Consider the following 26,102-nt stretch of genomic DNA (forward strand, 5'->3'; position numbering starts at 1 on the left):
TTTCGTTTTTCATTGTAATATTGCCTTCATTGGCTTTTACTATAGCGTTTTCATCATCGATAGTTATGTTCGGATTAAAATAAACTGATGGCTGATTTGTAATAATAACACAATGAACAACCGATGAAAAACTTAACCTCAGTTTTGATAGAATGTGTTCGAAAGTAAAATATACACTTCCTGTTGAATCACTTTTTAAAACATCTGTGAAATTGGATTGATTTGATAAATTAACCATTATTCGAGAATCAATCATATCATTTAAATCTTCCCATGGATAATATGAATGAAAGGTTACAATTTTTTCATCCCGATATGGTATTACTCTAGCTCCTGTAGATGGACGAAACCATTCGTCCTCAGTACATATATATTTCAAGTTAGTGTAAGTATTATTATTTGAATCGGATACATTAGCTGAAATTGAAATAGTATCATTTATTGAAAATGAAAGAGGAATTGATTGTAAGTCTCTTGGGTAATTACTATAAATTTTCCAATTTTGTATAATTCCTGATATTGAAGCCTAAACCCCTACAGTAAACTTGCCATCAGTATTAGTGACAGGTGAAAAATAATATAGAAATGTTATCATTCACTTATATTTGATTGAAATGCTTTGAATTTTCAAATTGAGCTTCAATATTTTAAATTTAATATATTAGTTGTAAGGTATATAATTTAGCTTCGGATATTTATTGCCTTTTCGACCATATAAGATTGCAAAAAATAATAAAAAAACCTTGATCTGCTTTACATGAAACAATAGAATGAAAAAGTGACAAATAATAATAAAAAAAACTTGATCTGCATACTTTTCAAAAATGTGCGTTATTTACTCCTTAAGCCTTCCCGATATCTTTTAAAGATTTTGAAATTGCGAAAAAGATAGAGTATGCTCAATGCACGCTTTATATTTTTATTCATAAAAATATCAATTCTATCATGGAAAAAAAAGTATTTTCAAGTTTTAAAAATTGGATAGTTATAAACTAAACCAATGAAATCTTAAAAACCATTCTGAAATAATACGTGTAATACAAATATCGGATCATTCTAGAGAGGAAAAAAAGTAAAAAAGATGTTCAAAATTCTCTCAATTTTCTTTATAACAATTAAAAATAATAACTAATTCTGTAGTATATGATAAACATTTTGTTGGGGTGGAAATTGAGGAGGAATGTATTGACCGTTTGGTTGAGAATAGTGTCCAAGTTGAGTAGGAGCATAAGGTTGTTGTGACATTTGTTTGGGATATCCTGAATAATAAGTATACAAGGCATTAGTTTCAACACATTTAAAAGCTGATATATAAAATTCAAAATAGAAAATTAACTGATTTAAAAAAAATGTTTTGGCATATATAGAATGTTGTATATTCATGCTGACATTCTCAGAATTAAAATCGCAATGGAATGATATTTGAAATATTTGATTAGTATTAAAATCGCAACTATCAATTGATATTTTACTTAATTTTTATTAATGAGAGTTCTCATTCGTGTTGCTCATGCTGATAAAATACATGTTGCTACTGCTTATAGAATAGCAAATGTTTTGAATATCGAATCAGCTATTTAAGTGAAGAGGTATTTGACAAAGCATTAAATGATTATCATATCAAAGTCAACTACCATGTTGATCATGTTCAAGGTAAAGTGATTAATCCAATCATAAGACAACAAGAATTAGGCCAGTTGGCAACAAACATCCTTGTTATAGGTTTAATGTGGTTCTACACATTCCAGTTTGCCTCAATACTTAGAACGCGTATTGTTTGATATCAACGGAGGGAAAGAAAGTATCATTCGTCATCACAAATGAAGACTATGATCAATATGATTCTTAAAGATCAGAAATCGGATCTCTGGAACAACAAATCCTTTCGTAATGCAATTCTTTCCATTACAGCAAATTTACAGTAAACATACAACTAGGTTGTTATCATGCTGGCATGGGAAAAATTCCAGATCCAGTCCATGAGAAAAAATGGCTTGAATCATTTGAGAAAAGTGTTGTTCACTTTGATGAATGGCAACTTTCTCCGGAAACTATCATAATGCACTAAAAACTAAAATCCTCTTCAAATAAAAAATAATTTATGAAATAAAAAAAATTAAGTGAATACGTATATTTAAATATTAATTAGGAGTTTGATAATATGGATTTTGTGGAGGATATTGTCCATTTGGAGGTGGTGGATATTGTCCATTTGGAGGTGGAGGATACTGCCCATTTTGTGGTGGAGCGTATTGTGGAGGATATTGGTTATATTGTTGATTTTGTGGTGGGTATTGATTGTATTGTTGACCTAATTGTTCTTCACTAATATGATTTCTCTTCTTCTTCTTTGATGATGAAGATGACGAAGAAGAATTCTTCTTATACTTATTATAACACCAACAATGAAGAACTTTAGAAACAATGGTTAATATTAAAACTAAACCTACTGCACAACCAAGAACAATTGCAATAATTATACTTGGAGAATATTTATCACCATATGTATAAACATATTGTGGATTCTCTGGTTTGTAATTAGATTTAGACAAATTAGTATAAGAAAGAGCACCAATAAACAAACCACTTATTTCTTCTGTTGCCGGAGCATAACTATATGTTTTGTATTTCCACATTGCGTCATCATCAGAAAATGTTACTTTATATTGTTGTGCTGCCATTGTTTTGTTTGGATATGGCAACATTGAGTATCCATCGTATAATGTTACACCTGTTGAAGGTTCGCCAAATACTTCATATTCTAATGGACCTGATGCGAAAATATAGAAATTACTTTTTTGATGTTTATTTGTTGATAAATTGACTGCAACACCTTGATATGTCTTCTTATTATAGATAGAGAAATATTGTGGTTTGTTAGGAGAAACAACAATAACATCTAATGTTGTTGAATCAAAAGAACGATAATAATAATTAAGAACTGATATATTTGCAATTAATGGCTTGTTATCAAGTGGTTTGATTTCCATTGTATCACATTTTGTAGTGAAATTAATGACATAATTTCCTGTTGATTCTAAAATTCTATCTGAAGAGATTGTTCCTGAAAATGATTTTCCATTATGAAAAACAACTAATGTTTTAACTTGGAAATCAAGAGTTCTGCCTTCAGCAGGTATATATATTTGATAAAATCCATTTGCAAAGTTTATATTAGCAGTAGTGGATTTAATATCATAATGATCATTCGCAGGATTTTCATTCTTTAGATTGTCTCCAATTATATGAAAACTTTCATTTCTAAAAGTGAGTTTTGGATTTGTTTCAACTAAAAGATCAGATGTTTGGAGACCAAATACATCTCCTGATATAGCAGCAGCACTGGCATATAAAACAACTGTTTGGCCAATATAAGGAAATCCATAATAACACTCCAAATTTGAATAAAATACGTTATTTGGATAATGAATGACAAAATTTTCGGCATAGGCTGAAGAATGACAGAATTTGTATCTGATTATGTTTGGTGATGTTAATATATGACAATAAACTGTTGGTCGACGAACATCGAAGTCATAATCTGAAGTTGAGAAAAGAACATGAGTAGATTTACCAAAAATTTCAACATTAAGGTCTGTATAGTTCATATATGGGTTGACAAAGACTATGGAGTAATAAAGATCGGCTGGTCCTGGGCCGGTAACTTTGACATTAAAATTAGTTAAATTATTGAAGAAAATTCCTTCACCAATTTGTGCAATATCTGATTCAAATGTAAATCCTTCGGTATTCTTGGCAATAAAGACTGAACTGGGTGGTACTGGAATATATGCCAAATCTCTTATCGTTTTTCTGTTATCTCCGAAATCGTACATGTTCTGATCCAATATCATTAAACGAACAACTTCATTTGTTCTGTCTGATTCAATAATTACCAGAGCAGTCGGAGATTCTGGTATTTGAGTAGATTGATAAAGGGTTGATGAAGTGACACTCCGGTAATAATAATATCTGACAGTATTAGAACCAACAGATGAAACATTCATGTTCAACTTAAGAAGAGAATCTTCACGTGGGAAAAATAAGTAGCAAATTCGATCAGAATAATATCCGGCTGTTTCATTTGTCATTAAAAAACCATTTAGAACATATTCTACTGTTGGACAGTCTTCGAATAGATAGTTAGCTGTAATTGTCAAATTTGTGCCTGCTTTTTCTGGCGTTGGGGTAACAATAAACGTACTACCTTGATAGAATATATGCGGAAAATCTGTTATTTCTTGATTATTCGAATCTTGAAATGTAAATCCTTCAGTTTGATAGGGTAAAACTGCTACATTTGAAGTCACATTAAACGTTGTTGCTTCGTCAATGGTATAGGAGAACTTGTCAAGTCGTAAATATATAAATGGAAGGAAGTGAAGAAGCATTAATGAAATTTTTCCCAACGGCGAATTTTTTTTTCTTAATTTTTAAAATTTGTTTACAATAAGTTGTTTTGCAATTTGAAATAAAATATCAATTGTTATTTTGAATTTGAAATGATCGGATGCTTGAAAAAGTGGATCAAAAATTCTCGTAAAGTTATCGAATATGTTCAAGAGATAAATTTTCTGGTAAGTTTTATTATATAAATTTGATAAATCTACCCATAATTTTTTTGAAAAGTTTACACTAAGGTTTGCGAACCTTCTTTAGAAGCTCTTTATTCTTTACCATCTTCAGAACTCATGTCTGTTATAGCAAAAGCTTACTAATCAAGAAGAAATTATTTATTGAAGTTGTAAAATTGTTGAAATAATTCATTTTGTTGAGAGTATTTTTGCACATAATACTTCCACATAAATCACTGTGGCAAATATGTTCCATAATAGACTAATAATGCTCTAATTGCGACAGATTTTTTCGTATTGATGGTGATATTAGCAAATTTGAATAAATATTTGCTTGTGATAAAAGTCAGACCTCGTGAGTCGGTTTTCCTTTTTAAAATTTTGTCCGATTTGTTGACAATCCAAAAGAATTATTCTTATGTTTGTGATAAGATCTTCTTATTCGTAGAGCACATTATTTTAGACCAATGCTTATTACAATGCACCAGAAATGAGTTCGTTTCCGATCGTTTGATTGTCCAACGGTCTTTTTTCATTCAAAATTAAATCATGAAATGTTATTAAATTTGATATCTAATATAATATTAGAAACAAATTTTCTAAAAATAAAAGATTAATTTTAAAAATTAGAAATTCGATCACTCTATTTTTGAATTAATCAGCATCTTTATCATGTTTTTCTTATCAAATTACTTAATTAATATTAAAAATTGTATTAAAAATTATGTTTATTGAAATTATTTTAAAAATTAATTAATTATACTTTCTTTTCTGAAGATGAAGATGAAGATGATTTCTCTGATTTCTTGCCTTTGAAAAATAGGAAGAATACAATTACTGCAACAACTACTGCAATAACAACAATTACTGCAATAACAATGCCAGCAATTGCTCCTCCGCCAAGTCCTGCTTTACAATAATAACTATTATCTGGTGGGATGTATTTTGTTCCGTATTGGTAAACTTGATGAATATCTTTTTCATCAAAAACTGCTTCTGAATAATTAACATATGAAAGAGCTCCGGCAAAAAGACCATAAATTTCTTCAGTTTCAGGTTCTGAGGAATTTATTGTTGAAAAATCATATCTAGTTGAGACCGTAAGATATGCTGCGAACATTGTATTATATTGTTTATAATATGGATAAGTTTCCTTTGTTATTACTTCCATACCAATTTTTGATATTCCACCAAGCTTTACTGTTTGTGGTGATGATGTAAATGATACAAATGTGGAATCAAAATATCCTTTATCAGGCATTGTTAGATTTCTTTTGTCATAATCATCATCAAAATCATGAGAAGCTTGAATATAAACTGGATGATTTGGAGCGACAACTATAATATCTTTAGTTTGACAGCGCTTTAGATTAAACAGATCATTATTATCTACTAAGTATAGGATGGAAATTATTTTATATGCAAATTTAGAACTGCGATAATATGACCCATCATATGAATATTTGATAGGAGTGTTATTTCGAACAACTTCAACAAAATAATTATCTACTAGTTTAAATGGATCGATAAAGCTGATACTATATAATAATGTCCTTGTACCAGTTGTGTTTACAGTTAGTGCGCTGAATCCACCATCATTGTAAAAAATTTCATTAGGGCAGAATCAAAATTAAAACCATCAATATTCTTTGCAACAAAAATGGAACTTCCTGGTATGTTAATCTTAATTTCATTAGTAAAAGTTGTTTCAAAATCACCATAGAAATTCCTATTTACATCAATCATATAAAATCGAGGTACATTTTCATTTCCTTTTCTTTTAATTGAAATTGTAATTGTTTGACAAGATGTTAAACCATAGCCATATAAAGGGCCTTCTGTGAGACGAGAATCAGACATGTAGTTGTATTCAAATGAATTAGATTGATAATCATCATCGAATTTGAAAAGTGAGAGTTGATTTGGAGAGAAAAATACAATGCAGCGTTTTTCATTTAATGCAAATGAATCGAAAGGTGATAAGATATATCCTTCAGTAATATATATTGTTTCACTACAATCGGTAAATGCAGGTGCTACAGAAATTACAAGTTTAGTCTCTTTAGAGGGATCAACTGGAGTAATAACTAGGTTATCTGATGCTGAAATATTTTGCGGAAATTGATTTAAGAGTCTATCTTTGGATGTTTTGAAAACAAAGTCTTGTTTATTACTTGGGAGTATTGTTATTGACATATTAAATGTGAATGTTGTAGTTTCGGTAATAGTATATTCATTATTACCAAATTTAAGAGCTTCAAAGAGCAAGAAGTTTAAAAGCATCTTTAAAAAAAATGGTCAAAAATTCAAATTTGAATTGGAACTAACCGAAAGTTTTATCTTAGAAAAATCAAATAAGCCTATTGCCTTCTTAAACAACTTTAAGTTAAAAGTAAATTCAAAATTGAAAAGAGCCGTTGGTAAAGGAAAAGGGTACAAAATTTTGTTATAATCAAGACCATTGTCGGAAATCAATAATACAAGTATGGGAACATAATTGTCGATAGTAAAGAATAGAAGTCTTTGAAAAAGTGATATTTTGAATGAAAAACCGTCAAACAATCCTATCTTTACTCATGAATGTGTATGTTTATATTATTTGAAAAATTAATCCAATCAAATGTCATTTATATATGTCACTTTTTCTAACGGTCTTTTATGAGTTTATTTTCGAAATTACCTTGATTTTATATAATGATAGCTTCCGAACTACTCAAATAATTAAATTTGATTATATTTTGTTGAGTTCATGTTTCATTGTTTTTCTAGAATATTCATAAAAACTGTGTAATTAGTATCGCCTAGTATATTCATTAATAAATTTTGATTGTATTGTGGTTGATCTTGCAAAATAAAATGTAAATAAAGTGAAAAATCAGTATTCTTCGATTCGAAATATTTAATATGAAACAACTGCTAATTTCAATGCTATTGTTAAAGCTGAATTAACGATTGATTAACATTATTCCAATTTTTTTTTAATTATTTTTCCAATCACAATGGCCTTTATGAATGTATAGTACACTCGTTAATTAAAATCACTTTATCAAATAATATGCAAATATATTGTTATTATTATTATAAATAACATTTTATAAAAGAAAATATAACAAAGAATTTAAAATAATTGAAAATCATCCACGAGGAACTAAATCAAATGATCCGGGTATATGATTTGCGCCGACCGATTCTAAAGTAGGTAAAGAATGAGGGATGTTTGAAGTAAATGTCTGTTGTGGGTAATGAATTGAAGGTTGTGGTGCTATTGGTAATTGAATTTGTTGCTGCTGCTGATATTGCATTAATCTTTGTTGATTAGCCATAATTTGTTGATCGTAGATAAGTTGCTCTACAAGGAATTTGGCTTTTCTTCCTTTCTTTCTAATGCGTTTTTTCTTTATTCTTATTTCGTCTGGATCGGATGAGTAATCTTTAACGAAGTCATCTTTCCCATCTGCGTCAGTATCTGGTGTCCACTGATCATTTCCATTATCATCGCTGGAATCATCATCTATATCATTATTTCTTGATTTAAAATTACCGTAGTTATTAGCATGGCTATGCATGCTTTAGGTTTTTTTCTTTTTAGTTCAACATTTTGAATTTATATTGAGTTTACAAGAATTCATTAAGAAATAGCCGACGAAATAAATGTCATTATGGATTATCTTTATTTAAAAAATCTGCCCAGGAGGATTAAAATAATTGTAATCTTCTGAATTTAATTCACGGGTTAGGAGGTAATGTTGGTTGGTAATGATGAAACAGATAAAAAGAATTGATAAAAATAACATAACCGAATTGAATACATATTAAATTTTCAGCGGGTATGTTGAATTTTTTGGTTTCGTATATCGATCAAGGGTTCGAATTTTGGAAAAAGAAAAACTGCATAAAAACTTATGGAAAGCCAAGACAGCAAGAGCAACTGAAAATATCCGAACAATCGATCAAGAAAATTATACCCAGATTTTCCTTACTTTTACCACCTCTCTAAAGCTGGGGACACCGCCTATCGTTGGGAGTAGCTATTAAATAGAACCACCAAGGGTATTTTTCGAACTGCCGGTGTAGTGGAAACATCCGACATAATGATTCATTATGCCGAGGTTTGATTCCCATTTAGCCAATTTTTTTCTTTTTTGGATCATGAATTTTTTTTGGGTCACTATAAGATTTGTTTCATGTTCTAAATCTGCTGCATATGTAATCTATTTTTATTTACCTATTTTTTAAAAATCTATTGGATTGCCAAATTTGAATATATTTAAAATCATAAAAATCCAAAAAAACTATAATTATATGTTTTATGCATAGTGCCGATACTCAAATATCAGATTACTTAGATCCATGAATAATATCCGAATTTTTTTTCTTAAAATTAAACTTCAAAACTTCTTGCAATCTTATTCTTAATCAATTGTAAATTTTTAAAACCATTTTTTAAAATAATTTTGCGTAAATTTTATTCTCATGTTGTTTTAATCGAAAATTGATACATTTTCAAAAAAATAATATTGACTTATGAAATTCATTTTTAAGGTGAAATAGTATTGTTTTTATTAAAGTATATGAATAATATATAAAAAATTAATGAATAATATAAGCAGATTTTTAGTTTACAAAACAAATATGAGCAATGCAATTTCAAACTTTTGCTGGCAATTTCGATATTGCTCAAGTTTGTAGTATTTGTGATACCTATAACATCGGCTTAATCAAAATTCGATTTTTCTTATGAGTTATTGAGAAAATTTGATTGCAATGAGAAGGATTTCGACGTTTTTGATAAACTAAGAGCTGAGCTTTAGGGGTTCAGTTCATTTATGGCTGTAGTTTGATGCGTAGATCTCTTTTTTATTGTAAATTCTTTCAGCATGGAGATCGAGAATGAATCTTTTGAGAACTTTATGAGTTTTTACACCCGTAAAGAGGTCCTTCGAGGAAAGATAGTCCAGACTACATGAAGATGTGGGTTAACCAAAAAAATCCGATGGTTTCCCCATATTCATGTAGATCTTCGAAAAAATGAGCACCAAAAAAGCCAAAAAATAGGCTTTTTATTGGATTTGTACACTAGATCAATAATCTATTTAGGATCTGACACTCTTTTTAGCCAGAGATATGAGGTCCTTTCTAGGAAAACGATCTATTCATCCATAAAAAAAATGAATTATCGTTTTCCCCAGAAATTACATGGGGAGTGGTAAAAGTAAGGAAAATCTGGGTATTTTACATTCTGGAAAATGAAAAGGTGAAAAAAAGTAATGCGTAATTCTTTATCACTATTATATTTTATCATATCAAATAATAATTTGAAAATAAAAATAAGCTACATAAACATTGAAGGATATTTTGAATATATATCGGAAAACTGCGAAATCGGACAGAAATAATCCGTCGTTTCACTTTGTTTTTTGATTGTATTCCTTAATTTCATTTGAGTCTGCATTTCATTCTTTGATTTCTTCATCATTGATAAAGAAACGCCAATAACTGCGCCAACATCCTGATGGTAGAATATCTGGTCCATAACAGAAACCAATTTCCCGCTTGAGCAGTTAGGAATCTTTGCAAAACTCTGATAAGATAAAATAATTAACGAAGCAGAGAAATATCTAAGGAACAACCATGGAGCTTCCACACTAACTAACGCTTCCCATATCCTTGCAACTGATGATGGTTCAAAAGATCGACCGTAAGCAAGAATAAAAGAAGCAATTAAGAAAGAAAGGTCTCCAAGGCCTTTTGCGTTAAGCCACTCCGCGCAAGCAGGATGGAATTGCATAATAATCGACATAATCTCCTTGAGTTCGATGCTTTGGTTGTCAAGCATATTTTCTGCAATTAATCCACTGGAAATGAACTCAACAAATGCGGAGAAACACCAGAAAATTAATGCTTCGCATTCATCCGCTGTATATTCTGTTCCAGAATAAGGAAGAAAAACAGATAAAAATGTCAAAGCCAAATCATTAAGTCCCTGAGTATATCTGACATCTAAATTCCAAATAGAAAATGTTTTGAGGATGGAAGAAAGTATTGAATCCCAATCTTTGAGATTAGAAATTTCATCCATCGGATGAGTTCTTTTTACATCAACTTTAATGGTATTAAAAGCATCTTTAATGAGACTGCAGTATTTGAAATGCCATCTTGGCATGTTCTGCCATTGATTTCGTATTAAAATGTATTCATCTGTTCTGGCTTTCAGAACTGTTTTGAAACCTTCTGGATCGCTTGGTAATATTCCAAAGAGTACTGGCCAAACAAGATGTCTATCGTCTATTCCGATACCGCGTTGGCAAATTGATTCTTTAAATTGGGAACGAGAGAAGGATTGTAACTCTTTGAATAATACGGGGTTATCTGTGTAATCATTTGATTTGATGTTGAATTGCGAAATAATGAGAATATCTGGTTTAACGTTTGGAATCAAAATTTCTTCGAATCCAGGGATAAAGAAATCAGGTGTAATGACAATGTTTGGAATCTCAACTTCAAATACGTATAGACCGTACTTCTTATCGTTTTCGACATAAGAATCAATCGAATATGAAAGTAAATCTTCGATTGGTGCTTGCTTTTGCGATCTAGAATGCTGATGAAGCGTAAGTATTTGCATAAATTGAATAAATTGTGATGACAATTCGAAAGTTAATTGGTGCATTATTGAAGATTTTGATGTAATTAATAAATATTTATCGTGTTCTTGATAATTTACCATAAAGCTGATAATTGATGATAACGGGAGATTTAATTCCTTTTGGCTTTCTGTTTCTTTATCAGATTTATGATATGGCTTCCAAATAAAAGTCAATTCGCCGTTTTTAATGCAGATTATAAAGGCTCCTGATGTCTGCATATTCACTTTTACCTGGTGAAATATTGATATAATATGATCTTGTGACATTTTATACGAAATGAAAAAAAAATTAAATGGCAATTTGACATGTAAATTCATTTCTCTTTCAATTATCTAACCACAGTTAATGTTTGAGATATCTCTTTACTCTGGGACAAACAAGTCAAAACATTCAAAATACATGAGCCATTAAAAATCTGAAGACTGTTTTTGATGAATTTTTCGGACCAACCATAAGTTCAAGCTAATACTAAGTTGAAAACAAATATTTACTAGAAGAGCCCGGCTTTACTGTGTATGTTGTTCTTTTAGCATTTCAATATCGCGATCAAAGTAATTTCGGTTTGTATCCGCGAAATATGATATAGAGTATATAATGTGGTGAATCAACATAATGCATTTGTGATACCGCTCGGCCTGATGAGATCAAATTTTACTAAAAGTATCTGATATTTCAGATTTAGTATGAAAATTAAGCATTTTCAGTTTCATAAATATTTAATATACTTGTTTTTCTCATGATTGCAACTATTGTTTACCCTAAATTCAAGAGTCAGAAATAGAATAAAAATTAATAAAGGCTTTCATTCAAAATTTACCGAAAAGAATGATTTGTTAATCATAGTCAAATATAAATTTGTTGTTTATTTTGATGATATGGATAACCATTCAGAAAAAATAAAACTGTTGACATAAACTATTGAATAAAACCATTAATTTGACATCTGTCAAAAGTTTCGTTTGAATAAAGTTTATGAATGAACTTCAAGAGACATTTGAGGGATACTTCTCAAATGATCTTGAAACCCAGCAAAATTGCGTCTCAGTAATCGAAAACCTTCCTAAAACAAATGAAAATATTCAAGCATTACTAGATTTATTTTTGAACACGAAAAATGATTCGGTAAGGGGCCTTTCCCTTAACATCCTTTCTAAATGCATTAATTCATCAAATGAAATAAATCCTGAACTCCTCTATAATCTCGGAAATACAGGACTAAAATTTTATTTGACTAATAAGACTCCTTCATTTCAATACTCTGCGCAAAAACTGATCAATTTAGTTTTACATAAATTAGAAAATCCATGGTTGGAGTTAGAAAATGCAATTATGAATGAATCAATCCCATTTAAAACCAGAATATACCTTTTTGACTGTGTTTCCATCTATTCCAATCCAAACTACGCAAAAGATTTATACAATATATTTAATTTCATTCAATTTATCGAAATTGGACTTTCATCAACGATTCCAGACATTATTCTTAGAACAATATGTGCAATGATAAATCTTACATGCATGGTGTTTCAAGATCCTAACTATTTTACAAGTTATCACGATATAATTTTAGAAAAGCTTCTTCAGATTGCAGGTTCAATATCTGATCCTCAATTTCTTGATATACTCAGTTTACCGAACTTCGTTTCATGGATTCCAAGTCTTCAAGAACTAAATGAAAATAATTTCATAAATTTACTGCCAACGACACAATTGAAGTCCAAGTTTATATCAGAGATGCTTGCGATCATCCCTGTTTCTTATTGGCTCGAAGAATCAACAATAATTGAATTTTTATTTTTCGGAGTGAATTTGATGAATGAAGATAGCGGGGCGATCGAATATTTCGATAAGAATGAGTTTTCAAAGGTTTTGATGCTCATTAGTTTAGAAAACAAAATGAATTTTGTTCAGGAAATTTTGACAACGAATAACATAGAATTAATCATATTTATATTAGAAGCCATTGCTGAAACACTGCAAAACATGGATGATTATTACGAAATCATCAACGAAATTTCAAAATTAGATTTATCATCTCCAGAAGGAATTTACAGGATAGAAGCACTGAATATATTACTAACAAAGAAATTTATGGTGTATTCAAGTCCAGATAATTACTCTAAACTTGTTTCTGACGCAATTTCCACAATTGGAGAAATTCTTGAGAATTATGAGCCATCGGAAGCACTAGACAACAGACTATCTATACTTATCAAGAATATTAAACCAGATGGTCCAAATTCCCCGATAAAATTACAAAATTTTGAAAGTTTTCTAACTTTATACGATGCTTTCGCCAAATTGGATTTTATGGCTTCTTTGGATGCTGTATCCACACTTATTACAAATATTTGTCTTGGTTTTTCACCAGAAATATTTTCTCAATATTCTGAAGTAATTACTTCAATTATCTTGCAATGGTTTGATGGAGATAATATATCTCTTAAGAAAAATGCTTATTCCTTCTTTTCTCGTTGTTTTGACGCAAATCAACAAATTTTCTTTGAATATTTTGACAAAATTATACAACAGATGAAGATTGACATAGATGAGCCAGAACTTAAGGTCAATATCATTGTTGCTCTATATAATATGCAAATAACCTTGTCAAATATTGAAAATCAAAAAGAAGTAGAGAATTTCCTACAAATTATCCAAGAAACTGCCCAATCAATAGGTCCTAAGTTCCAAATTGAAGGATCGGTAACAGAAAGTCAGTCAGAATCAGAAATAATAATTGCAAAATGTTTAATTAACTTTGATATCCAGACAGCATTCAATAATTTCTTAATTTTATGTTCTTGTGAATGCGTTAATCCTCCTAGTTCTATTCTAGACCTTTTCCATCAGTTTTTTAGCAGATTTGCTGATTTTCAATCACATTTTCCGTATATTTTCAAGTTAATTATGGATACTTTTTCAAAGGTTTGTCCGATAAGTTATTCTTTGTTCCTTATTTTGGGAGAAATCCTGCAAAACCGAGAAATTGCCGGAATTACCGATGAAGATGCAGAAAAAGCACTTCAAATGGCAATGATTGCGTTTGATACATTACTTAGAGAAAAGCATCTTGATGATTTTAATATTTTCCAAATTATTCAGAATTTTTTCATTAAATGGTTTGAAACAGAACAGAATTCCGAGATCATCAACCAAGCAATTGAGTACTGGGCATCATTATTATCCTATAAAGTCATCGCTGTTGGAGATATGGCTTTGTTTTTATTAAGTTTTCTTTCTTTTTATGTCCAGTTGCCACAAGAAGTCATAAATCAAGCGTTCCAGACAATATATGAGCTATTGAATCAACCAAATGCTCCATTTAGAGGAGCTGGAATTTTTATTTCAGCTTGCATCAAGAAAGGCGAAAACATTCCGGAAAATATAATGGAAATTATCAATATTGGTATAGAAAAGTCAAAAGCAAAGGATAATTACCTTAATTTGACTAATTTCTTATCATCATTTGCCCAACTTGTTCTAAATGGCAATGTTAATGATGATTTGACCGTTTTGAAGTTAGTGTTAGAGTATCAGTTCATATATTCTTGTGAAGATATTGATTCTATCATAAATTACTTATTAAATTGCACAAATAACGAAGAAGGCAAAGAAATTGCAATTAAAGAGATATGTAAGGCAACACTTGTTACACAACTATCAAATGTTTCTCCTGAAACAAGAGATCAAACGTTCAATTACTTGAATGAACTTATTAAATGCAATCCTTCTGGTAGCTTTGCTGATTTTCAAGATCCAAAGCAATTAGATATGCTTAAATCGATTGTTGAGAATTATTTGAAGCAGAAGGAGAATCTTGAAGAAGAAGAATAACTTTATTATATTTTATAAAATGTTTATTAATAAAACTATTGTTATAAATGATATAAAGCTGAAATTTCATTGTTTTCCTGAACAAGAAATTTAATATATCTTTTCAAGTTCATCTAAGCGCAAAATTCGAGCTTAAACTTCAGTTAATTTTAGGTTGGCTCATTAATGGTCATATACTTAATGCTAATAAGCGTTGATATACAAAATTGAAAGCTAAATAAGCTTCATTTGTAAAAGAAATGAAATTCATTGTTTTCTAAAGCAGTTTGAATGAATTGCATTCAATCTAATATTGAAAATTGTCGTGAAAATTCAAAAATATTTTGTAATTAGAATAAAATTTGGAAAGTAATGAGAATGTGATTGTATATTGTTGTATTAGTGAAATTAATAACATATATTTACCGTGAAAAAAATTAAATAAATAAAATATAAAAATTAAGTTAAAAGTGGAGAAATTGGTGGTTGATGTGTATCATTCATACTTGCAAGATCTCCAGCGAATGAGAAACCGTAGAATTGATTGCTCTTGATTGAGTTTGGTGGAGTTGCAAGAGAATCGCAAGGAGTTTCAATTGTAAACTGTGTATCAAAGTTGTCTGGAATTCTCTTATCATCAACAATTGGAACAAACTCTGGTTTGATCTGTTTGTTGAGTAAAGCGTTGAAATCTAAGTGATTCCAGAATCTGTGGTCCTTTATCTGATCGAAAGTCTTTCTTTCGGCTGGATCTTTGATCAAGAACTGTGAAACAAAGTCAATAATGACTGGATCAGCGTTCGGAGGGAAATATGGACTTTCAACTTCGATTCTTGTAAAGATACGGCTCTTGTTGTTATCATAGAATGGTGTTTGGCCGAAGCACATTTCGTAAACAAGACAACCGTAAGACCACCAGTCGATTGCGAAGGAATAATCTTCCTTACGGATGATTTCTGGGGCAAGGTATTCGGCTGTTCCACAAAATGTGTTTGTAGTCGAATCATTGACCGTGTCTTTTGCAAGACCAAAATCTGTTAATTTTATGTGACCTTCCTCATCAAGTAGGACGTTTTCGGGTTTCAAATCGCGATATATAACTCCTTGGGAATGCAAATGTGATAATGCAAGTCCGATCTCGCCTGCGTAAAATCTTGCTTCCTTAATTGTGAGAGGACCGCGCTTTTGGAGATATCTGAATAACTCACCACCTGGTACATATTCCAATCCGAGATAGAACTTTGTTAACGACTGAAACGCAAAAGATAATGAAACAATGAATGGGTGTTTGATCTTAAGTAAAACGTTCCTCTCTCTGAAAGCCGTATGTACTTTATGGGCCTTAACAAGTCTAGCCTTATGGATCGACTTAATTGCGTATAGTTCTTTGCCTCCCTTCTTTTGGCAAAGCATAACCTTACCATAGAAGCCTCTTCCTAATACGGAATAGATTATGAAGTCATCCATGGTGGTTGTGTGATCCTTGATTGACTGAGATTTGATTGCAAGAATCCATTCCATAACATTGTCCTCTGATTCTGCTTGCAAAAGCAATGCTTGCTCATCAGGCGATTCTATTTTGAACTTTTTAGGATGATTTTGGATCGGAACGGCCACAGTTTGAGAACAAATTTCGATCTTGCGTTCTATGATTGGATTTTCCTTGCTTTTGTAGATTATAAACTCGCTGTCCTTAACCTCACAAAAGCATGCTGTCCACATTCCGAAAAAGGCTCCTTTTCTCTTTAATATGCCCGAGAATTGTCCAATCATGATTCGAAAATTTATAGTTTACAAATCAACGAAATTTTAAAAATAATAAATTCAGTGAGATGCTTACATTTGATTTTGCGTTATATAAATGTGTTCTCCAGAGATTTATTAATTCAATGTTCGATCGGTCATGGTTTCAATACAAAATAATTTTTAACGATATGAGAAAAAAATTATCAAAAGTTGTTTCCTAATGCAATATGGAAAAAAAATCATATTCTGAATATATTCAAAATAATGAATGAGAGTTCTCAATTGAAAATGCAATCATATATTCTTATCAAAAAAATACTATAATCAATTTTGAATAGCAAAACAAAATATATCGAGACATCTAGATCATTGTCTATCATTATTGTAATATTTCACATCAAAACAGCATTTTATAAGTGGTCACTAATATATATTGACTAACAAGTGAATAAATAGATTCGGTTTAAGCTTAATGATGTTATCAATAAGGACCGAATATCTCTGAAAAGCGAATGGCAATTTGAAATCCGAAAAGCCATCTGAAAGCTCTACAATGAAATATTATGACATTCACTAGTACAATGATGGTATGCATTGCTTTTAGCCCGTGCTAACTCAAAAAAAAAAATTACACTTTATCTTGCAAAGCATGAATGGGTATATAATAAATAGGTATAAATATCGTATAAACTAACAAAAAAGAAATGAGAATACATTGAAAATCAAACACTAAATAAAAAAAATATTGAATTGCAAAACTAACATAATTTATAAAACTGAGGCACACAAATTGAACCTCCATAAAAATAAACAAAACAAAATAAAGATAATAGAAAAAGAAAATCTAAATAAGATTTGAAAAGAATGAAATGAAAGAAATAGAAGATTTTTCTTCTTCAAAGTCAGCTGGTAACTTGAGATCAACAAATAGTGATAAGCACCATAGCGCAGTATTAATTGCGGTTGAATCAAGAACTGATGAACATGGAGCATATGATTTCTGTAGTGTAGCCTTATGGTTATTGAATATTTCTGAGAACCATTGAATTAATGTGTCTTCTTTGTATAATTTCAGCAAGAAAAGATACCATGAAAGGCTCCATTCCTGATTTTTCTTGAGAGCGGACCATAGATAGCTTTGGTTGCTTTCTGATGCAAGTTGGCGTAAGAATTGTTCGACAGTTCCAGAGATAAGGTAGTGAGAAAAGAATTTCGAGAGACAACGGCATAATTGGAATATGAATTTACGGGTATCTGGATTCTTCATACGTGTCTCATATAAAATATTAAATATCCAATGCCTTATTCCTTCAACTGGTCGATGTTCAAATGAAAAAGGCAGAGAATCTGGGAAATTGGCAGGCCTTTCAAGTGGTTTATGAAGTTCCCTTAGATATTTAATTAAATCGAAGTCTCTTGTTAGAGCTGCTGGGGAATAATACGAATGTAAATTATTTAATTCATCAAGAATGAAATCAAATAAATCTTTGATGTGGGCATCAACAATAGAAGCAAGTTCGGCTATAGGTCCTTCGCTTGCATCGCTTGTACAGTTGTAAATTGGAGATAATGCGCTTGTTGTTGCTCCATTTTTAACAAGAGCCATTAAAAGGATATAAGAATCGGATGGAGTTGCTGATATGAAGGAAGCAACAAATGATTCCGGTGCAAAAGGATCGTAATCAAATTTTACAGAAAGAGGAGAATAATTACATGAAGAACCGAAGTATCTACTGATATTAACTGACGGAGATGATATCAATCTCGATATTTCTTGCCTGATTTGCTGTTCATTATTTACTTGTTTTTGATTTTCAGCTAAAAATGAATTGCTATCGATTTTGTCTTTAACAGATTGGCTAGGATAATCAATTGTTGGAGCTGTAATCTCGTTAACATACTTTTTTGGCGTGTATCTTGAAATTTTTAATTTTAATTTTTCTGTAATTTTGTCTGATTCATCCATTAACTCGTTGATTCGTTGTTTTCTACGCTGTGAAGCTATATTTAAAGAGCTAACTACTGGATCTTGTGTTGGTGCGTCAATACTCATTCTTTTATGTTTCTTCTTATTACTATTAGTAACAGTTCTTGTTTCTAGACCTTCTTGAGGTGGAGTACTTGGAGTTGTAGTTTGATCTTCAGAAATTTTTGTTGGTTGATCTTTTTCGGATTTAATAGGCGTAACTACTATTTTCTCTACAGACATATTGCGTAGAAGGCTCTCTTTTTGGAATGATAGTCCTTCTTGGATCGAAGAAACGATTAAAAACCATTCTTCGACTTTTTCGTAAGTAGGAACTATGAACCATAACAGGTCATCTGGTTTGTTTGTAAGTCCGAACATAGGTTGAGTTTTGAAAGGAGGAAATAAAAAATTTGTTCGTTGTGTTATTAAATATTCACATTTAACGTCATTACCTTCGTATACTATCGCTTTCAGATCTTTAAGATGAAGTTGAATTGGTCGTGGAAAGGGGGAATCTGGAAATTGGCAAATCATGTGCTCTTTTACGTCAAATTTAACGGTACGTGTAAGTTTTAGGAATTCCTTATATGAAATTTGTGCCATTGAAGCTAGGTGTGAGATGATTTCTATATTTTGTTTATTTGATGAATAAATTTTAAATGAAGGATTGGAAGAATTATTTGAATTGAAGTAAATTGAGTGATCTGAATCTATTCCGATATTAACTGCAGCTGCATAGTCATATAAAAATGCAACTCCTTTTTGAATTACAGATCCAAATTCTAGAAAAACAAACCGTGATATTATTTCCATCTCTACTGGCTCATGCTCGCCAAATGATATCAAAAATTTGCCAGATGGTGTGCTTGTTTTTAGAATTTGCTGAATTTTATCCATTTATAAAAAAAATTTTTTTTATTTATTGATCCGATTATTCTAAACCATCCAAAACTTAGGAATTCTTGTTTGATATATCAGCGACGAAAGGGCTTATAAAAGATGGTTTTATTTGATATTCCGATCAAATTCAATATTGAAATTTCAATAAATTTCGGATCTGAAATGTAAATATGCTAAGCAATCAAAATTAGAACTGAACCATCATTTAAAAATCATTAAAAACTTTTTCAATAATTGAAAATCAAGATAATATTATTAAAAAGTTAATTTTTTTTGTACCTCTTAGTGTATTTTATATTGACATTGTTCAAAGACGAACATTATAATTGGATGGATAACAATTGAATGAAACAAATTTTTAGCTATTTCTTGAAAATTCAGAATGATATAAAAATTTAATCTTGCAAATTAACTTCTATAAGCTATTCATATAAGGGAATATCACAATATGCCCAAATAACACTGACTAAGCAACATGATCTAACAAACAATGATTTGAAATGTTGGATTCCAAAAAAAATATCTACCTCTCATTTTTAATATTAAATCAAGACTACGAACAAATATAATTTTGAATACGGTCATTATTCAACCTATAAAATTCATTTATCCAAATTGAATGTGTGATGAGCCAGCCCTTCCACAGTTTGCGCAAAACCTCAAAGCATCGATCGACTTATTAGTTAACATAAATCAAGATAGTTATCATGATACAGTGATAAAGGTATTAGATTCAATTTCATCAAAAATTTATTCAGTAAAAATGGTTTTTGAATTGTTAGGTAGAATGACAATATATAAAACTAAAGATTTTAAAATAATATGCGACTTTCTTCTAGAAATTGCCGAAAAATTAAAAATTCACAAGATGAAAGCTTTTATTTTCACAAAAACACTTGAGAATTTCCTAATTGAGAAGGAAATAATAGAAGGTCTACATTCAAATATACCAGAATACGAACAAAATTCTCTTCAAACAATCCTTGCAACAGACAACGTCCAAGAGCTGATCAAAATATCGTCCATGGATGATAATTTCAACTACAATGATCAAATATATGCAATTTACAATTATTTTCATTATGAAAAAATGACTTTGATAGATACAGCCGCTTTCTTCGGTTCAGAAGAATGCTTTAAATACCTATTTGCCAATAATGCTAAAACATCTATTCATACTCTAAAAGCAGCAATAATTGGTGGAAATTTCTTTATAATCAACACAGTTGAACAAAACATTACAGGAATTACAAACGAATGTCTTGAGCTTGCTATACTAACACATTCTGATGATGTTGCAGACTATTTTATCGATAAATACCAGTTAGATTATTCTTATCGTTCCAGTTTATCAACAGGAAACATTTATTTCTTTTTCAAGAAGTATTTTAACATGGGATCAAATCCAAATACACTGGATTCAACAAAACTAAACGCTCTTCAAGCAGCAACATTTTTTGATTTTTCTAGCATTGTTGAGTACTTGATTGATAATGGTGGTGACATTAATCTTGAAGATAATATGGGAAATACTCCTTTGACTATTTCTGTGTTTAATAATTGCGAATTATGCGCTGATTTATTAATTAAACGTGGAGCACAAGTAGATGCAAAGGATATGTTCGGGAGAACACCTTTATTAATCGCTTGCATATCAGAACGAGGAAATATTGTTAAAATACTTATAGAAAATAAGGCAGATGTAAATTACATGTCAGAAGATCATTCAACGCCAATTTGCATTGCTACAGAACGCGAAAATAGTAAGATTATTAAACTTCTATTAGATAATGGCGCAAATATTGAGTTAACAGATCAATTCCAAAATACTCCTTTAATAATCAGTGTTAAGAACAAACATCTTGAAGCTGCAAGAACTTTGCTTGAATATAATGCAAATGTTAACGCTAAAAACAAGAATGGAATGACTTCCTTGCATTTTGTTGAAAAATTTGGAGAAGATTGCAATGAAATCTTTGATTTACTTATTAAATATAATGCAAATCCGAATATAAAGAATAACGGAGGTGATATTCCTCTAAAATATGCTAAACAGGTAGAAAATTCTCATACTATTTCTATATTAGAATCAATGGCTTAGTTGTTGTAAAAATATATTATAAATTTTCATGCTATTTTGATTACTACATCATTTTTCACCCTATTTTGAGAAGATTTTTTCATTGTAATAATTGCAACCTATAGTATTAGTTTAAAAGAGTCAGAACAATTATATTGTGTCAAATTTTTCATACTCTATTGTTCGTGATGAAGCATTAATGGAATCTCGAATTTCAATTCTATCAAATTTGATTCAACGTAATGCATTCTATAAAATGGTACAGTTATTTGCATGTTTGGGATAAAAGGTTGGTGTGTGGATTCATTTATTCAACATACAGCAAAATAATTATCAATTTTAAATGATTAAAGGAGATTAATGTATGTGAACCAAATTAAATAAATTTATTCGAAAAATTATCAAAAGCAGGCATTAATAAAAAATATAAAAAATTATTCAATAAGATTTTTTTTACATAATGGATAAGACTATGCCATTCTTTCTATTAAGTCTCTATATGCCTTCATGTGGTCAAATGGCTATTCCACAAAACAGTAGTAAAATGTCTTATGAGATTTATTCAATATTTGAAATACTATTCAATTTTTATGACAAATTTGACTTTAATTCAAATTAGTGTCTTATTATTGAAATGAATACATTTATCTCGAAGTGGAATTTTTTACAATAAAATGACAGATATTCAATCAAAGGTTATTTCAAATTTTGTTTGATGGAAAAGTATCAAAGACAAACGTTTTTTAGTAGGTTGAGACCTACAGAAAATTCTATCTCTGTATTTCAATGCGTTTTCGTTTCAATTACTTCATATTCAGGCGGTGGTGCCATTTCAATTTCTTCAAAAGAACAAGAATTTCTCAATATATCAGAATCAATCTTCGATTCATGCATTATAAAAAGTGAATAATACAAGGGAAATAATTACGGTGGGGCAATTTTTGCATTTTTGAGAAAAAATTTTAAAGTTGACAGGTCTTGCTTTTGCAATTGTCATGCTCCACTTGCAAATGTTATTTACTTTTGGACAGAAACTCATAATTTTACGAACTTATGCTTTGAACTTGGCAAAAATGAAAATAATTTTATTAATGGATATTCCAATGTATTATTAACTTACTCCAATATATCACATTCTCGTATACTTTCATCTCTATCTGGTGTTCATTTTAATTTCAATTATTTTGCCAATTCAATTTTAGACTATAAAGATGGATATAATAGTAACAATGTTAATATATCTAATACATACTTTATGAATTGTAATATTGAGAAGATGTATGCATTTCATTTAATAAATTGTTATTTTAAAAATACTACAATAAATGATATTCAAATAGCATTCAATGAAAATAACATTGAAGATACAAATAATTCATTTACTAATTTTTCATATACTGCATTTATTCCATATCCTCAAATAGACCCTATAATGTGTCCAGAAATTGATACAGGCACAAATTACTCAAATCATGTTCAAATTTCTTCAATTCGTTATACTCTCATCAAGGAAAAAATGGAGATAACAAACTGTAAATTGATAAATGTTAGTATGATGGGGGATGAAGGTTCTGCCATTTCTATCCAACAACCATCATATATAAACGATTTTTCCAGTCCATTTATAAAAATTGAAAATATTTTATTCTACCGTTGTCAATCAGAGGTGAAAACAGGTCGCATTGATATAAATTACAAGAATGCCCGCATAGAAATTAATCATGTTTGCGGTATCAAAAACTCTGGATATTATAATTATTTATCTTTTAACTCTAGTACAATATGGTCAGAACTCAAAAATGCCAATGGAATGTCGCTTGCTGTTTATAGTATTAATTCACCAATGGATGATGATTTTGTAAGAGTTGCAGCGCAATCATATGTGACTGGTATAAATACAACAAAAATATTTTCGATGTATTGTGTATATATGGCCAAAAATACATCAATCAGATATTGCCAGGAAGAAAGTGTTTTAACAGGATTCTTTATATCATTGTACAAATCTTCCATCGAATATTGCAATTATATCAATACAATAAGTTATGATAATACCGACTTTTTAAAACAGCAGGATGTTGAAGATTATGATTTAAATGTAATAATAATGAATTGCATATTTATTAATTCCACCCTTTTAGATTGGTTCAAAGATTTCTATGAACTACTAAATATTACAGTTATTAATTGTTCTGGTACTGAATTAATAAATGTGAAATCTTATGTTTTACCAGAATGCAAAATTCCAGATGATGACAGTCATCATAAAGATCGGAAGCTACTGATATATTATTCTGTTTCGGTTGTATTATTTGTTTTAATTGTTGCCATAGTTGGATTTGCCATTTACTATTACAGAAAGAAACAAAGTGTTATTGAAAAAAGATTTGATTTAGAACGAAGTCTTCAACATGATTATGGATAAACATATTAATTTTAACTGACATGATTAATTTTCGAAGTTCTCAATTTGGATGTAAAGAACTGTTAATACCTTAAGGTATTAAAAAATTTAATAAAATTTGTTATTATTTTTTAATTCCTTGGTAGATAAATGGCATTGAATACCGACAGAAACCAAGTTTCATTTGAGCTGGATGAAAAGCTGAAGTACGAACAATTGGATGCGAAGAACTGTTAATTATTATTTCTATTTTCTTGAAAGGACTAGTTTCTTCTGTGAAGGCATTCAATACAAGATTCATAGTTTTACAGAAAATCTTGGGATCTGGGCAGGAAACAGTTGTATCTATAGGACCAGATTGGTATGCAAAATTTTGGCCAGCATTTTCGCATATGAATTCTGTATATGCTTTGGCACCTGTTGGCATAAATGTAATCGAATTATTTTCATTGCAAGTGAAGTTAAAAGGTTTTGAATCAATAAAGCCATTATTTATGGTAATAAAGGCCTGATTATCTAAAAGTGGTATACTTTCTTGATAATATCTTGGTTGGTAAATATAGGGTGTCCAAAGGTGCGTTTAGCACAGCGCTCTATATGAGACTATTAAAGGAGATATATGCTGATTATAAATATATAATAAAAAATATGAATATATGTATATGATGAGTATGTTGTATTTTGGCGCCATGCCGGGATATAAAATGAATTTTGAGACAAGAGGCGGTTTCGCGGGAAATTTTGGCGGGATTTTTTTCATTTTTTTAATGAATCATAAAGAAAACATCCTCGCTCTTGCAAAAAAATGCAAAGACTGTAAAAAAATCTACGAGACATTGGTAAAATGCTTCGGTATGGATGCTCCTAGCTATTCCACTGTAACGTATCATGTTAGGATGTATCACTTCATGAACAAAAAGGCGCCCATCATAAAAATTGACAAAAAATCGCCGGATCAAAGAAAAATCAAAGCAATTCTTCAAGCGCTAGATGAAGACCCAAGAGCATCACTCAGAAGGATAGAGGAGATGACAAAGATACCACGTACAACAGTCAGTTATTATCTGCACAATTATTTGAACTACAAACTAGCGTATACACGTTGGGTTCCGCACAACCTTAATTCAGTTCAAAAAAAATCTAGAGTCCAATCTTCGAAAGAGCTCCTCTCTATATTGGGTGCGTATCAATCCAAGAAGTTTCGCTTTTTAGTAACAGGGGACGAGTCTTGGTTTCAATATGCAACAGAAGCCAAAATCATGTGGATCCCGAAGGATGAAAATCCGCAAACATTCCCGAAGAAAAAAATTGACACACCAATGATGATGTTGTCGGTTTTTTGGGGCGTGAATGGCATCATCGCAATTGATATTCTTCAAAAACCTAATACGATGAATGCTCAGTATCTAATTGACAATGTTCTTACTCAAATTATCAATTCTGATGAGTTTGAGAAATCCAAACAACAAAAACAAAAGTTTGCAATTCATTTTGATAATTCAAGAGTTCACAAAAGTCATAAGGTAATGAATTACTTGGTGGAAAACAATGTCAAAGTTGTTCCAAACCCAATTTATTCACCTGATATTGCACCCTCTGACTTTTATTTATTCGGCACGCTAAAAAAGAGAGCTGAAGGACGCGAATTCGCGAGTCCAGATGATCTTGAAAATTTTGTAAGAGAGCAATTTGAGCAATTTTCTCATGATGATTTAAAGCGTGTCTTTCAAGCCTGGATCGATCGCTGCGAACGCGTGATTGAATCCAATGGTGATTATATTTAAATAAACTTTATATATATGTAACTTGTTTATTTCTATTCGCAGTATTCAGGTTTGTGCTAAACACACCTTTGGACACCCTATATAATCGAAAGCCAAATTATATAAATCAATGTTCATCCCATCTTTCAATGGTCCTTGATACCATTGCTGTGCATAGCAGAAGGAAGTTGACTCGTTGCGAGGAC

The 26,102-nt window shown here is 30.4% G+C and overlaps 10 protein-coding genes across 10 annotated transcripts, besides 1 other annotated feature; 3 read left to right on the forward strand and 7 right to left on the reverse strand.

Annotated features, from left to right (window-relative positions):
• Positions 1-2,141: 2,141 nt before the first annotated feature.
• TVAGG3_0734580 (amelogenin-related protein family) lies at positions 2,142-4,391 on the reverse strand (the record flags this gene model as incomplete). The annotated part of the gene is made up of 1 exon (XM_001327665.1): positions 2,142-4,391. One exon carries the CDS (start codon positions 4,389-4,391, stop codon positions 2,142-2,144), a length of 2,250 nt encoding a protein of 749 aa, XP_001327700.1.
• A 940-nt stretch (positions 4,392-5,331) lies between these two features.
• On the reverse strand, positions 5,332-5,835 carry TVAGG3_0734590 (glycoprotein 38 family; the record flags this gene model as incomplete). The annotated part of the gene is made up of 1 exon (XM_001327666.1): positions 5,332-5,835. One exon carries the CDS (start codon positions 5,833-5,835, stop codon positions 5,332-5,334), a length of 504 nt encoding a protein of 167 aa, XP_001327701.1.
• A 314-nt stretch (positions 5,836-6,149) lies between these two features.
• On the reverse strand, positions 6,150-6,857 carry TVAGG3_0734600 (uncharacterized protein; the record flags this gene model as incomplete). The annotated part of the gene is made up of 1 exon (XM_001327667.1): positions 6,150-6,857. One exon carries the CDS (start codon positions 6,855-6,857, stop codon positions 6,150-6,152), a length of 708 nt encoding a protein of 235 aa, XP_001327702.1.
• Positions 6,858-7,413: 556 nt separating this feature from the next.
• On the reverse strand, positions 7,414-8,253 carry TVAGG3_0734610 (uncharacterized protein; the record flags this gene model as incomplete). The annotated part of the gene is made up of 1 exon (XM_001327668.1): positions 7,709-8,140. One exon carries the CDS (start codon positions 8,138-8,140, stop codon positions 7,709-7,711), a length of 432 nt encoding a protein of 143 aa, XP_001327703.1.
• Positions 8,254-9,180: 927 nt separating this feature from the next.
• Positions 9,181-11,602, reverse strand: TVAGG3_0734620 (regulation of vesicle fusion; the record flags this gene model as incomplete). Its single annotated transcript, XM_001327669.1, has 1 exon — positions 9,907-11,439. One exon carries the CDS (start codon positions 11,437-11,439, stop codon positions 9,907-9,909), a length of 1,533 nt encoding a protein of 510 aa, XP_001327704.1.
• Positions 11,603-12,193: 591 nt separating this feature from the next.
• Positions 12,194-15,055, forward strand: TVAGG3_0734630 (armadillo (ARM) repeat-containing protein family; the record flags this gene model as incomplete). Its single annotated transcript, XM_001327670.1, has 1 exon — positions 12,194-15,055. The coding sequence occupies one exon, from the start codon at positions 12,194-12,196 to the stop codon at positions 15,053-15,055; it is 2,862 nt and encodes a 953-aa protein (XP_001327705.1).
• A 372-nt stretch (positions 15,056-15,427) lies between these two features.
• On the reverse strand, positions 15,428-16,815 carry TVAGG3_0734640 (STKc AGC domain-containing protein; the record flags this gene model as incomplete). The annotated part of the gene is made up of 1 exon (XM_001327671.2): positions 15,494-16,807. The coding sequence occupies one exon, from the start codon at positions 16,805-16,807 to the stop codon at positions 15,494-15,496; it is 1,314 nt and encodes a 437-aa protein (XP_001327706.1).
• A 715-nt stretch (positions 16,816-17,530) lies between these two features.
• Positions 17,531-19,646, reverse strand: TVAGG3_0734650 (uncharacterized protein; the record flags this gene model as incomplete). Its single annotated transcript, XM_001327672.1, has 1 exon — positions 17,625-19,646. One exon carries the CDS (start codon positions 19,644-19,646, stop codon positions 17,625-17,627), a length of 2,022 nt encoding a protein of 673 aa, XP_001327707.1.
• A 631-nt stretch (positions 19,647-20,277) lies between these two features.
• TVAGG3_0734660 (ankyrin repeat-containing protein DDB G0279043 family) lies at positions 20,278-21,839 on the forward strand (the record flags this gene model as incomplete). The annotated part of the gene is made up of 1 exon (XM_001327673.2): positions 20,740-21,750. The coding sequence occupies one exon, from the start codon at positions 20,740-20,742 to the stop codon at positions 21,748-21,750; it is 1,011 nt and encodes a 336-aa protein (XP_001327708.2).
• A 2,854-nt stretch (positions 21,840-24,693) lies between these two features.
• Positions 24,694-25,997: a mobile genetic element.
• On the forward strand, positions 24,790-25,917 carry TVAGG3_0734680 (Mariner transposase; the record flags this gene model as incomplete). The annotated part of the gene is made up of 1 exon (XM_051244662.1): positions 24,790-25,917. One exon carries the CDS (start codon positions 24,790-24,792, stop codon positions 25,915-25,917), a length of 1,128 nt encoding a protein of 375 aa, XP_051091249.1.
• Positions 25,998-26,102: the final 105 nt, after the last annotated feature.

Source organism: Trichomonas vaginalis, chromosome III (assembly GCF_026262505.1).
Source record: "Trichomonas vaginalis G3 chromosome III, whole genome shotgun sequence".
Lineage (NCBI taxonomy): Eukaryota > Parabasalia > Trichomonadida > Trichomonadidae > Trichomonas > Trichomonas vaginalis.